Consider the following 14350-nt stretch of genomic DNA (forward strand, 5'->3'; position numbering starts at 1 on the left):
TAGTGGCGAGAGACAACTGCGGGACGACAGAGGATCAAAGAATAGGCCACTTTATGATTTGGCTAATGATGAGGCGGAAACCGAGCTCCAACCAGAAACTGAATAACGAGGTTAGATTAGATACGTCTGAATCTACGTCTGAATCTACGTCTGAATCTACGTCTGAATTACCTTACGCGCTATCGATGTTCAAAGTTAACTCTTGTTTCAATTCGGCATTGAAGTAAAATGTCATTTTGAATGTGACACTTCACTCCTTTTACGTTTCAAATTATATTACAGGAGGACCTATTAATGAAATAAGGTATTGAAGTTTACGATTTTTGGTCGCAGCTGTTAAACAATCTCAAAGCCCGGATATCTTCATTCACCACCGCGTAGCAACCCTCTCTAAAGGCTGAACTCATTGGTTTATTGTATACCCGCCAGCTAAAACTAACGTTTAAACATTTTGGATAAATCGCCAAGTATACTTTCTGGGTTTTGTTCTTGCTCTGGAATAATACATTAGCGTAAACGTGTTTCGTACATACCCATCTCCAGAAAATTGACAGTGGATCGGTATAGAGAAGATCTTGAAGAGGTGAAAACGGATAATACCAAAATTGTAAAATATTCTATATGATACATATTATCAATGACATTCGCTGCTGTATGGCTGAAATAGTTCAATACGTTCGATAATTATAACATTCAGAGAACATACCCTTTAAATAATTGTCAATAAATGCCTAGATTTATGATAGTTAAAGAAAAATATCGGGAAAGAGAATCAGTTAGAAGGAAAAATACGTTAGCTTTTCAATATGTATGAATATGTCCAAAATTTGCCCGACGGCAAGGCTTGATTGAGTGTTTCGCAGTGTACGTTTGGGGTACTTTCGTTAAGGCTTGCGTGATTCAAATATTTCATTCATCAGCCATGCAGACACGGCGGTATGAGTGATCACTGGTTTATCGGAGCTAAACGACGATTATTGAAATATTGTGCATTATAGGCAATAGTGTTAGCCCTAATGGAAGCAGGGTGACTCGCTAAAGGCCTGCCTCTAACGAACTAAGCTCTGAGGTGAGTTCGGAGACAGCAAGTGAGCGAAAGGGTGACGTCCTCATGGCATCGTCGTATGAGTTCTGTCATTTAACTTCCCTCGAGTTCATTGATCGTGCGCTCGTATCTTTATTTAGCGATGAGTCGAGTGCCTGTTTTAAAGTCTGACCTGTTTTGGCCTTGGCCACTTTCACGTTAGCGTTAGAAGCAAGGCTAAGTTATTGCAGAGGTGGCGCCAACGTTAATCGTGCAGTGCAGTGCATTGCGTTCACTCTCAGTTAGATCTGAAAATCCCCTCAGTATAGTGGTAACTATTAGCGCTACTGATGACGCAGTGCAAAAATGTAAGCAGTTAAAGTACTTCTGTATTCGCTGAGTTGGGTGGGTCACGGTGAGCGCGTTTCTCGCTGGGTAGGTTTTTGTGACAGATAAAGTTCTCTTGGCAATGTATTCAAACTAGCACAATTTCATGCAGAAGTCTATACTGAGGTGGAGTGGCTTAGTGCAACAATTTTCGGTACTGAAAATACCGTGAAGTGCTACTGAAACTGTCCTAGCATCTTAAGGAACATCGCACTTTCGTTTCATAGTATAACATTATATTACGATGGCAGCTGATATAATCTGCTCGAATCTGAGTACGGATCGCTCACAGCTGATTGAACTGTATCTTAAAAATCGGAGTTCGTGCTCGATGTTAACGAAAATGGATACCCAATGCTACAGGTAAGCAACGGTACAGAAGCCATACCTCACGACCTCTATTATGCCCCTTCTTACATATAAAAATGGTAGAGATTCCCTTAGTTTTACCAATAATATTTTCAATACTAGCATCTATTTATTATAGCTCATTAATTATTCGTCGCACATAAATTAAACACCATTTACAAATTGCCACCCCCTTTTAGAATTTCATTATGAGAACGTTTGACGTCATTAAGTTTCACCATTAAATCTTCATTCTTATCATGGTCGATAAGATAATATCATTGCCGGTATGCAGTCGAGCAGTGGGCAGCAGCAAGAAGAAGTCTTCGTTATATTTAAGTAATAACTTAATGTTACGTGGAGTGGAAAGTTATTCCACGTAACTTATTAAGTATCAATGTAACTTACACTTTACATTTGTAACCTGCAATTTTCTTTTTTAAGCCAAACGGTCAAAATGAACATCTGCAAGACTCAAATCCTTTTTTATCCGTCATAGTCTGCTAATTAACTACTCAATAATTATTTCCAAACTCTGAGCCCTCTTCAAAGGATTTTGCGTTTTTAAATCGGATTTCTATAAAATTCGTTATATTACACCTACACATATGTTAGTAATGGTAGGATATGAGCGTTTTTATTATCGCCATTTTATAACGATACTTGAAACACGGGCAAACTAAATGTTTAAGAACACTGTTAATGACAATGAATCACAAATATGAGTAACTATCAAGAGAAATCTCCGTATACATTTCGAAAACTACATGACAATTACAGATATTATCTATAACGTTAGCTAAATTTCTTTTGGACCACTGCATTTATTAGTTTTCGAAAAGAGTTTTTCTCACACGTGTACAATTTCAATATGTCTACCACGCTATCTCTAATGATTCTGCCTTTACACATTGTCAGTACATATAGACAAAAAAAAAATAGTAAATTGATTATGTACTTTTACAAACGTAAGTAACGATTAATACTTTCTCCACCGCACAATAATAATGATAATAACATTCCATTCGCGTAGACTCGTCGAGGTCGATACGCCACTATCCCCCCAAAGAGATCTGGTCGCCAGTTTCAATGACGTCGAAAGCATGCGCATTAAGGCAAATGGGCCGGGATCAGCCCCTGATGCTATTAGCTCTGGCGCCAGTTCGACGCAGCCAAAAGCATCAGCAGAAGCGCCTGCAGCAACAGCGCCGCCGACCCTGCCAATGTTTTGGTCCTTTACTGAACCATCCGAGTTCCTCAAGCGTCACCCGACAGGGCAAAACTCGCGCACTCTGCCCGATTTGAAGGTTGGTCTGAAACCTAAACGACGCCGAAGACTTCCTGAAATACCGAAGAATCGAAAACGTACGTACCCATACAACATTGATAGAACCTTTGAGGAAAAGTACGCGTGAGACGAACACAACTAAGTTAAGCTTCTATATTATCAGAATTAATCCTATCCAGGCAGAGAGTTGACACCATATGTGCCGATAATGCAGGGATTTACTAATGTTTGCATTGTCTATAATCTTAATTGAGCTTTTCGGATGTGGTTCTCGGATCTTTCAGCATTGCAAGGACTGAGTCTTGCGGAAGAGTTTCAGGCGATTGACTCAAACTTACTCGTCACACCATTTTCCTCGCAACTTTATTTGGAAATTGACACGTCAGGACAAGAGCCTCGGTCAACGTTTCGGTTAGTGAATTCTGATACAAACACTATACTGTATGTATGGTGAAGCCGAAGTACACATTTGTGGAAACCGTTTAGGTATGTAGATAACACCAATTTTTGACCGGTGACGTCCCGTCCATATGGAAAAGAAGCCTAATAGGCCAAAAGCCTACTAAAGGACAAGAGCCTTAACGATGATATATTAGGCTAAATTATCGCATGAAAAAACGGTTCGTGTTTCGTAGATAAGGTTCAAGGAGGGACCTGGACAATAAAAATTTAATCAGTTCATCGCGGGTTTATAGACAAGCTTTCAAGTAGGGTGGCACGAATGGGACTGATGACGCAAGACCTTTAAAAGAGCATAAAGAAATGAAAAATTTGTGATCAAATCTGGTAAAAAGCAATTGAATATAGATTGCTGAATAGCTTGTTGCCTTAATTTTTAACAACTACACATACTACGTTTCGTAGGACATCTAAATAATTATATGGCACAGCATCGTTCCTCAAAATTTACACAATCTGTATGTTCAGAAGCGCGCAATTCTTCATTAAGGGCCCGTACTAGCCTACCTAGATTCCTATTCAGATAGCTCTACGTTTACCTCTATAAAGCGCCTGTTTACCGTTGTTTACGTTTATCAGGCTGTAATGTATTTAGACAAATCGTATATCAGTTTGCCCTAGACCACCATGTTTAAATTCAGCTTTAGCAATTTACAAGTTTCACGTAGCTCTGCAGTTAATCGTAGCTCCGGTTCCACAGATGACGGGCCACTATATTGCGATACAGGCGTGTAGAAATATTTATATAACTTTATATATAATAATATATAATATTTATATATGTAACTCGGTATTATGTGCGTATCGATAATGCAAAACAGGTACTACTCAAACACTATGACAGAAAAATCTTCAGTCCGGGAAGGCCATACGAACTGTGGGAGCGAAGAATATAGGTCGTCTCAGCAGAACAGTGATCAGCAAACATCACGAAATATTGACGTCGGAGATGTCGTAAAGCAGCCTTCAGGAAACTCTGTCGCTTTGGAGAACTGCAGAAACCTTTCTAAAATATTGGTAGACCCCGAACCTGAAAAAGACAGTGGGCACTCCAGCTCCTCATTGTCGTCACCATGCAGCGCCCTCTGTGGGCCGCTTGCGCGGCTTTGCATAGCAGACGCTACCCATCGCGGTACATAACTTGTTTCAGACCTTATTTGCAACTGACCAGTTGCTAATAAGCCCATTATTTAATAAGCCCATTATTATTAGTTTCTATGACAAGAACAAATTGGACGCCAAATTTTTTTTTTTTTTTTTTTAAATATAAACTGCACAATGGCATACGACTCAGGTTTATGCGTTGGATTTGCAGACTAATGTTGGGTCAGCGCACAATTCAATTAAGGGAAATGACCTTTGAAAACGCACGTGATTGGATTTAAACTGACAATTGGTTATAAGCTGTATTCTTTATCAATATGGTACAATATGTCTCTATTTCCCTTTGCGGATTTTCAGGAATTCATCGATTTGTACCGAGACATGGAGATGAGCTGGCTATCGACTTAGGGGATCCAATTTATGTCATAAGGTAGGTGTAGTCGCCATTAGAATACTAATCAACTATTTTATCTATGATGTGTCATTAACCAGATACTGATACTTATTGTAGACTGCTAAAGGGCAGCTTTACGTTGTAATATACTGATAAACTTGAAGAAGGCTTTACAATAATTGCAATACAGTAATTAAACTGCCCTTCTGCATATTTCTATACAGAGTTTGACTCAGCTAGTTAACGCTTAACAATTGTTTCTGCCTTTTTGCTTGATGTTCTTTTCGACAGAGAATGTTCTATCGAAGACAGTTGGTGCGAAGGAATAAATTTGGCTACAGGACGAAAAGGCGTGTTCCCGCACGCTTACATCACCGATGTTGACTACTCTGAGTTCAGTCAAGGTGACCACGCGGCTTGTGAATGAAGCTTAGCGGTGTTTTCATTGCAGTCTATAGTGAAAAACACGAAACTGAAAGTCCACATACTTTTTTTTCAATACTCAAATTATTAAGGAACTTTGAGGCAAGATAATCGCTATTGTGAGATAACTTGTTATATCGATATATTCGCATTTCAGACAGCAGATTGGTTTTGCGGCGCGAACGTTTCCTGCTTCATTTTCTTGGTAGCGTCGAAGTTTCCAACCATCGAGGAAACAACATTTTGTGTCAGGTAAATTTGACTTCTCGCTGTCAAGTCACTATGTTCCTAAGGCATTTTATGAAAGGAAATCGTATACTTTTCTCGTTATTAAAGAATTATTATATAACGTTGACACAAGAGATCCGATTGCTTAGTGCAGCAGCCCAGCCCATTGTATGCGTATTTTCACACGTAGATGTACGTATTAACCTACTTGGTCGATGTGAACGTCGGCGATTGTTTTTAAATTATAACAATTTCTCATTGAGTTCTTTAGACTATCATAGGTATCTTTGTTTGTTTACCTTACGTTACGCTGGAATGTTAACGAAGGCGGGCATTTTAAAAATTCATGCTTAATAGGCAATTCGAAAGTTGATTCGTGAGGGTAACAGGGCTCAACTAAGGGCTCGTATCGAAAACAAGTTGTCAACAAAATATGTGAAAGAAGTGGGGTCCGCGTTGGAAGTCGATTCTGAACAATCTGGCATAACACAGGCTGAAATCGAGGCTGAAATTAAAGCACGAGAAGGTGTGGAGAGCTCAAAGTCGGAAAGCTGGTCTAACTCTATTGAGCAGGCATGTATCGGTAGCACAAATTCTGTTATGCTACAAATAATCACAGTATTTCTGTGAAAACGTATAAATAAATAGCTAATTAATATTTTTACAAAAATCCATAACTTCGAGCGATGATGGTAATTTTTATCATGAGCATCTTAGGATTAGGCGGGCTGACAGTGTGATGATATACATTTTCAATGATTAGGTGCTTGGGCATTCGTGTGTATTGGAGATCTCCGAGGAAGGTTTAAGAATAGTTGATCGACGAACGAATCAGGTATTACGTGATATTCTGAACTCTCGTTGGTAGTTATTTCATAAGCCTTAATGACGTTATATTTAGAAACTACTACTACAGACCTATACTATTTTTTGCTACGAATAGCTATATTGTGTACTATTCATATGAACGCTAACCAATAGATGCTTTCAACGAGTCTCGTAAATGTACACTCTTTGTATGCGCGGATCGGGATTGGACCACTACTAAAAAGCAAGACTATTTCTTCACTTTGAAGAACGTCACTTTCTGCGGATACCATCCCACCGATCACCGGTAGGCTATAAATGTACTATGCAACTTCAGCTATTATAAGCAAACGCAAGATCCACAAAGGCTACAGCACAGATCTGCACAATAAGTTAATGAAAATAGTCTACGAGACGAATTTCCAAGAAAACTCACTATCGTAACGTGGCGCGTATTTCGTTTTCAATTATTCGTTGCCTTTTCAGCTATCTGGGATTTATCTCGAAACATCCGTTATTGTACCGTTTCGCGTGCCATGTTTTCTTCGCGGAGGACACTGCTCACGATGTCGCTACCTCAGTCAGAGCTGCGTTTGAGCGCTTCTATCGCCGATTTATGGACGTCACATTTCCTACCGAGGATATCTACATTGACGATCCAGCTGTATGAACAGCATCCACAACAATAAATAAGAAAACTATTTTTAGCAACGAGGTCCAAATTTGGTAACATTTTAACGTTTGTACCGAACTTAACGAACAACTTAACTTTAACAAAAAAGATGTTAAAGTGCTTAATAATACATAGTAGAGACTGCACGTAGATCCTCTGTATACGACAGAGAAGACTGTCAAAACTATATCGTATAACAAACGAACCCTGTGAACGCATCGCTCATCATCAAATAGGGGCCGTTGTGTCCATAAAGCCATCAGCTGAGCGCATCTAGACAACGTCCCAGAATTAACTACACAGCTTTTGAGCGTTAGCGACAATTTAAATAACGGCAAGGGCCACTCTAAAAGTACATATTAGGCTATCCAAACATATTGCTTTTTGCCAAATGGCTCTGCAGGTAGAGAGTGATTTTGTACTATGGACTTTGAATCTCACCGAAATACCGTATAGGTTCGGGTGCTCACGATGGAACTAAAGTCTTAAAGCACCCTTGTCTAAACATCTACATACAACGGTCGCTATAGTAAGTTGTCATTCTTAGCTAGTACTAATTTAGGTCCCTTTTGTATACTGTAACCTCGACTCTGCTAGGCCGCGCTAAAAGGATTTAGGAATGGGAGGACCAGTAAAAAAAGGTACGAAACCTCTATCTCCAAACCCACTTTTTGCCATTCTGGTCCAGATATCCTAAATACCCTACGGCGTTGGTAAACACAGCCACGGTCGAGACGATTGCGTCCAGTTCGTATTTTGTAGAGTTGGTCGTTAATTTCTTACTGAATATTATACGTTGCATATTACGCCGTGGTCAGCTTGTTGTAATAAATACGTCGCCGAAGATCAAATGGAACAACGTATGTAAAAAAACAACAATACATGGAGGTATGTATACTGCGATGAAGAAGGCCGGGTCCTGCAGCATTTTCTATATTATACATTCGCTAGAATGGCACCACAGGAACGCTGCTGTTTATCAATCCAACAGAATTGTTGTACCTACTTTAAAATGAATCGTGCCGAATACGTTGTTAGAAACGTAAATCTTTTTTTGGAAGACAAATGTGTGTAAATGTAAAGAACGTAAATGCGTTTATGTATATTATATCGAGAGGGCGCGTAACATTGCGCCACCTTTCAATTAGTTATTTTTTGCTCTATTAAAAACGATGATCATGTGGCTCAGAACTCCATTACGAAAATATTGCCGTATTTTTAGCCAGTTGTTATAGCTGGGATAAGTGACGTAAAATCTCGCACCCTTGTGGCAATTTCGCGCAGCTTACTTTCCATGACTAATTTCACTGATCTAAGGGGTGTTTTGGTAACTGATGAGCTAAACATACATTATTATTGGTCAGCTTTGAAATTATGTTTAACACAATCACTCAGTAATTTTTTGCAAGAAAGTCCGCTATTTAGGCTTACGGTCGCCATAATCACACTGAGTTAGGCGTATAATCACCAGCCAGAACATAAACATTTCTCAAGGGTCAGCTGACGCTCGCCAAAATAGGCAAATTCAAAAAAATTCAAAATTAAACACCGCAGGACACATTAAGGCAATCGTTTTTCGCACACACACCTTCGTCCCCATTCTTTAACACAAGGGAAGACTTTAATGATTATATATTTTAGTGGTGCTAGAGTATATTTAGACATATTTCTATAATATATAGTGAAACATTTTGTTTTTCTTGACCAGAAACCAAAATCACAACTTCGCTAGCTTAAAGTTGCGCACCCTGACGCCACCTGCCACATTGAGCTGTCCATAGTGCAGTGGTATATATATCAGCGGTGCGGTAGCGCTGGACTTCTATGTCAACAAGTGAGAATCAAGCAGCGTAGTAATAGAGAAAATCGACAGTTTTGATCTTCAGCTTCTTCTGTGAACGAAGAGTAGAAAGAAGATTAGGCAAATTACTATAAAATATCATGGTGCCCGTAATCCATTAATCCAACTAGAAATGCAAATAAACTATGAACATAACTTTATAGCGAGAAGTGTTACTATTACTGCTTAAACGATAAGATTAACCGAGATGCTTTGTCCGCTTTTTTTTTTGAGAAAGACATTTAGAAGCAAGCAAAAAAATTTTTTTTTTTCTATTTTCGAACAAGTCGGTAGATTTTACTACTCGACTGACTGGTGATGATGACTGGTACGTCTGTTCACTGGGTAACGACCGTAATCATATATACTGAATCTCTTCGATAACTTTGATTTAGATAGATAGTAGCTTGTTCGTTATTTAGGTTCAGGTTGATCCCCAGGGCTGACGTCTCATCGGTTTTTTTTAGGTTGGCTAGGTCAAAATCGACTGGACGTTTTTGGAATGCATTTTTAGGATCACATACAGGTTTTATTCTTCGATAGGTGAATGAACAGCGATAATACGTATGTTACGGCATTATTTTTTTGTTTGTTGACTTAAGGCAAAACGACTTGTCAGCCTCACACAAACATATTAGATAAAGGAAAACATAATTCCGGAATTGTGTTCTTTAGTGCATAGTCATAATGATCCAATTACATATGGTTATTCTTTTCGCCCCAATGACTTCTCCAAGGCTTTCATGTCATTTTCTTTAACCTCTATTTTAGACCATTTCCGAAACTGTGCCGCTATGCTAACAAATTTAATATACTTCGTTAAGAATAGGATATGGACATTATCTTGACCTGAGCTACCTAAAACAGATATGACAGATTACTAAAATAGGCATAATCTAGGATTGCCATTGTAGTGATGATACCAGATAAGATTAATCATTACGCTTACCTCTTAAGCCTGTACATAGACTATGAACAAGGTTGAGCTTACTCCGTTGCTTAGTTTAGGTGGATCCGCTAGTCAAGATTAATTTATAAACACAAAAGAACGCGTTATATATATACGCACTCAACAATACTCATATATATATATATATATATATATATATATATGTTGTTACGAGCGAACTCGGCAAACTTTGAAATTAAATAACTTTCTAACCATTTGAACTAAAATGTGGCTTTTTCCATATGTTTTCGAAGTAAATCTGAAAATGAGCCGATAGTGGAATATACTGGCCCACCAATTGTTTTGCCCACCCTTTGCCTCTTTTAAGACATGAAAAGCTCCTTAAAAAAGGACCTAAATCGGAAGAATAAGCAGGTTGAAGCGAGCGTTCGATAGTTGTTTACTCAATCCAGGGGTTATTAAAGCGTGGTGATAAAATCTGGCAAGTACCCAGACTGCGTGTATTCGATTGCCTCGCCAATGATTCATGGATTTCTTGAAAATCTGCAAGTAACGAACTGTATTCATTGTTTCATTTCTGGCAAATATCTCATAGTAATGAATACCCCCAATCTCCATTTCAAGCACTACAGTCACCTTATGGCCAAGCTTGCTCGCCCCTGCGACCGAACTCACTAGAGTATTCCACTCTCTCGCCAGGCCCCTTGCGACCTAGCGGCAGGGATTGAACTGTGTCTTATCTATAAAAGCCATATGTTCCACAAGGGTTTTGCGTAATCAAAGGTTCCGCAAATTGCACGTCGAATATCGCACACGCACTTCTGGTGGACCAATTCATGACAACCCATTTTTGAATCAGTTTGTACTCTCACGATTTCGATTATAAGTTAGAAGTGTTAGTTTTGGCCGACAAAGTCCAAGTTGTAAAAAGTATTTTCGATTGTAAAAATATCCTAGGGGAACTCGACCTACGAGTTTCCATAGTTTTTTTTTTATTTACGAGGGTATTTATTAGCCGAATTTCGTCCGTTAGTGGCGCGTAGAGCGCAAGTTACATCAAAGACCACTGGATTTGCCACATATATCTACATATATAGAGAAAGAAATGAAAATTCTTCAAGATAATGATAACATTGAAGCTAAGTGAAATGTCTGGAGACTTCCTGGATCGTAAATAACGATTATACAAATGCTGTAAGGAGATAAAGTATGTGAATCGAGCGCGTATCTAAATTTGCGTTCGGTCATCTTTCATTAAATGATTTTCGTTGACGAAGCGCGGACAGGACAGTCCGGTTGACGGGAAGGTTGCGTACCAGTTCTTACCGTTTTTTAATTAACAAATAGTTCACGTGTCATTTCAGTTTACTTGCCTATACAAAACATTACGTTAAAAATTACGTGAACATATATGTCTTACACCGAACAGCGCGAAAGAATATTTAGGCTATGAACTCTTACAAATCCTTACCTATTTCGCTTAAGATACGCAATGCTCAGCTGCAATAAAGCAAACAGCTGGTCAAGGCACCAGCTTTTATTGCGTCCATGTACGTATGGTAGTACTCGGCATGAACATACTCGACCGATAAGTAAAAGGACAAAAAAAAAGGCTTTCATTTATTCAAAATACCATTTTAGCTTTGCATAACTTACGATGAGAGTTTCTCATTTTATAATTTGAGTAAAACTTATTTTCCAAAAGAAAAAGTCTCACTTACTACTGTATAGGAAACTTCTCTTGAGTCTCTCTGCTAGAGTTGAGAATCATTGAGAATACTGCCATGCTCTAACGTAGACTTTGGCATTAGCAAACTTTGTGCGTAAGTTCGACTACGAGATCTTCCATGAGACATGAAGCATTTGATGAATTAATTTGATACTGTACCTGTATTGTGCTTTCTTCTTGTAGCATATTCAAAAGTGGTTCCTACAGTGCCCAGGGCGGGCATTATTGTCCGTTGCGGGGTTATCGGTCCTAAGAGGTTTCAATCCTCACCATGTAGCGATGATAATCATCATCACAATAATGATAGCACTACTAACCTAACGCGCTAATCGTGCAGGTAAAAATGTTCTCTTCTCATTTCTGCGTCGCTTTGTTTTCGCTATTACGGAAGGACTCATTCAAAACACTAGAGGATATTTCAGCATAGCCGAATCTATCTCTTTTTACAGGATAATCTTCATGAAGAGCGTAGAACCTTTTCTCAGTATTATTAATAATAATGAATTGAAGGCGCAAAATCAAGAAACAAATATTTCATATGAATACTCTGCTCAGTGGTCGAAGACCATGCTTCTAGCTAGGCTAAAAAATAAAGGAAACGCTGTATTTCCGACGTTATGTCGCGTCATTACCAGGAAGACTATGTATTATAAACTGCTGACGTTCCTCGTTACGATGAGACCTTTTTTTTCCTCTAGATAATCGGCGTCACGTTGAAGGAGCAGAAAGGAATCGACATCATCGATGAAATATGAGGGCGTGTAGGGCTGTGTCAGTATTTATCAAAGACGCTCTGGCTAAATCGGCTTCTAATATATATGTTGCAGAAAAATCGCATAAAACCATAGGTCTAACCCAGGAAGGTAACTTCAGCCCTACTCTTCTTGGTGCTTGTGAAGTAGATACCAGCGAGTGCCCGAAGGCGTAGAAACCGTGTCAAAGTAACCTAGCTTGTCAACGACCTGGTTATCCAGTAGAAGCAACCAGGTTCGCACGCGTTGGTCAGACTACGTGTGACCTGAGCAGATATTGGCTCAATCGTGAACCTGCCGAAGACAGCGGCAATGAAGTTCTAAAGGGGTGATTGAATTGTTTCCGAAAACTCGGAGACAATCCATCCGTTTCAAACCGTAGAAGCAAGTCGCCGCTCGAGCTGGGTCGCAAAGCGACAGCCAGCTGCCTAAAGCTGGCTTGCTCTTTTTTTATGTGAATGGTTCCTTCTGCTAAGGCTGCTTTGTTTGTTCAATAGTAAAAGCTTTTTGTTATATATATAGCAGAGTATTGCAAAAGCAAAAGTAGCGATGTGAACCGTAAAAAAATGTTTATCCTCTGTCGATCTTTACCGCCCCAAAACTGCCCTCGACATTAAAAACACATGGGAGGCTCACCTGTTCTCCAAACTGAAACGTATGGATCGACTCAAAGCTGTATATAGCAAGCGTGTCCTAGTGCTCCCTTGCGCGATAGAAAAAAGGGGCCTAGTGTACTTCCTCACGGAGACGTTCCTGTTCGTCGAAAACTGAAAACTTATTGAGAATCTTACTATATTTTGAAGAGCACCTCGCAGCCGTTAAGGGCGAATTTGCGGTGTATGCGCATGATCGGCACTGAACTGCCGTGTTTTAACTGGCTACGCAGTGCGCGGATTGCATCATAAACCACATTTTCATCAGATACGGGAAAGCGTACGAACCACATCTCGCGATGTCCCCACATGGTTTTAATACGGAACTTAGCACCTTTAGTCCCAACAAATATTAATTACGACCTTTCCGGAAGTAGGTTACCAGTCGCAATTAAAGTAATGCTGCAGACCTAATGTTTTCGATTTATGGAGTTCACAGTCTAGATATACAATCAGCTACAAGTTAGAGACCACAGGACAAGAAGCCGGCCGTCTATGTATCTGAAATTATCGCATTCGTTTCACGGTTGACGATCCTGGCTTTTTGACGTTAATTGTGTATTAGAGGAGAATGCAAACCTCTGATATGACCTGAAATGATAATCCGTTAGAGAAGAATAGCCTGGCCTTCTTCGACTTAGGCATTTATCGCGATTGCCAAGTATGTTTAGGCTTCGGATGTTTTTGCCGAGGATTTAAAAGTATTCTTATTTTTAACGGAAGGTGCAGTACCGAAGAGTTATATATGTAACTCCGTTTTGTTCTGAAGAGCTGCGGCTATCGTCTGCACAAGCAGGTGCAAATGATGTGACTTTTCTTTAGATTCGTGTGCATCCTGATTCTGTCTCTGTTTAACATATAGAAGACCTTTAAGTGATATTTTTGGGTGACGAAAGTGATCGACCACAGAATGGGGTTGAAGAGCAGATTATTTTATACCTAGCAAAAAACTGCATAGTCCTGAAGAATGGGCTACCCTTCCAATCACACCTTCTCCATCATATATTAAAATATCTGGGAGCAACTAGAAACATCTAACCATAAACTATACAAACAAATTACTTTCGAGCTCATTAAGCATCGGTGAGCACTATGTAAATAGCCTCAAAATCCGGTGTTAACGACGCCGTCATAAGCACGTCCGTAAGTGAAAGACTGCTCGCCGCTGAGTCGCATCGGGCATTTGTTGATCTCCCTTTCCTTCTCATTCCAACTGTAGTTTTTCTATTGCAATTTTACACAATTACAAACTCAAAATCAATGGTTTCGCTCTACCTACTCGGAAATGTCCTGTCCCACCTGCAACGCCCTCCTCAACAGTGACGATATCC

At 39.4% G+C, this 14350-nt stretch overlaps 1 protein-coding gene across 6 annotated transcripts; it reads left to right on the forward strand.

The window, feature by feature from the left end:
• The first annotated feature begins 15 nt into the window (after window positions 1-15).
• Aplip1 (JNK-interacting protein Aplip1) lies at window positions 16-9136 on the forward strand. 6 transcript variants are annotated; one of them, XM_022812422.2, is made up of 12 exons: window positions 16-110; window positions 1663-1774; window positions 2793-3124; window positions 3332-3458; window positions 4328-4638; window positions 4968-5040; window positions 5296-5408; window positions 5585-5679; window positions 6013-6228; window positions 6419-6490; window positions 6708-6769; window positions 6949-9136. In XM_022812422.2, exons 2-12 carry the CDS (start codon window positions 1743-1745, stop codon window positions 7130-7132), a joined length of 1617 nt encoding a protein of 538 aa, XP_022668157.1. In that variant the 5' UTR covers window positions 16-110; window positions 1663-1742; the 3' UTR covers window positions 7133-9136. The 6 variants fall into 6 exon arrangements, with proteins under 6 accessions (XP_022668157.1, XP_086829992.1, XP_086829993.1 ...); XM_086973866.1 differs by lacking the exon at window positions 16-110 and adding an exon at window positions 152-1069; XM_086973867.1 differs by lacking the exon at window positions 16-110 and having other exon boundaries at window positions 1086-1774; window positions 6637-6769; window positions 6949-7169.
• The last annotated feature ends 5214 nt before the right edge of the window (window positions 9137-14350 follow it).

Source organism: Varroa destructor, unplaced genomic scaffold (assembly GCF_002443255.2).
Source record: "Varroa destructor unplaced genomic scaffold, Vdes_3.0 BEIS01000006.1, whole genome shotgun sequence".
In the NCBI taxonomy this organism is placed as follows: domain Eukaryota; kingdom Metazoa; phylum Arthropoda; class Arachnida; order Mesostigmata; family Varroidae; genus Varroa; species Varroa destructor.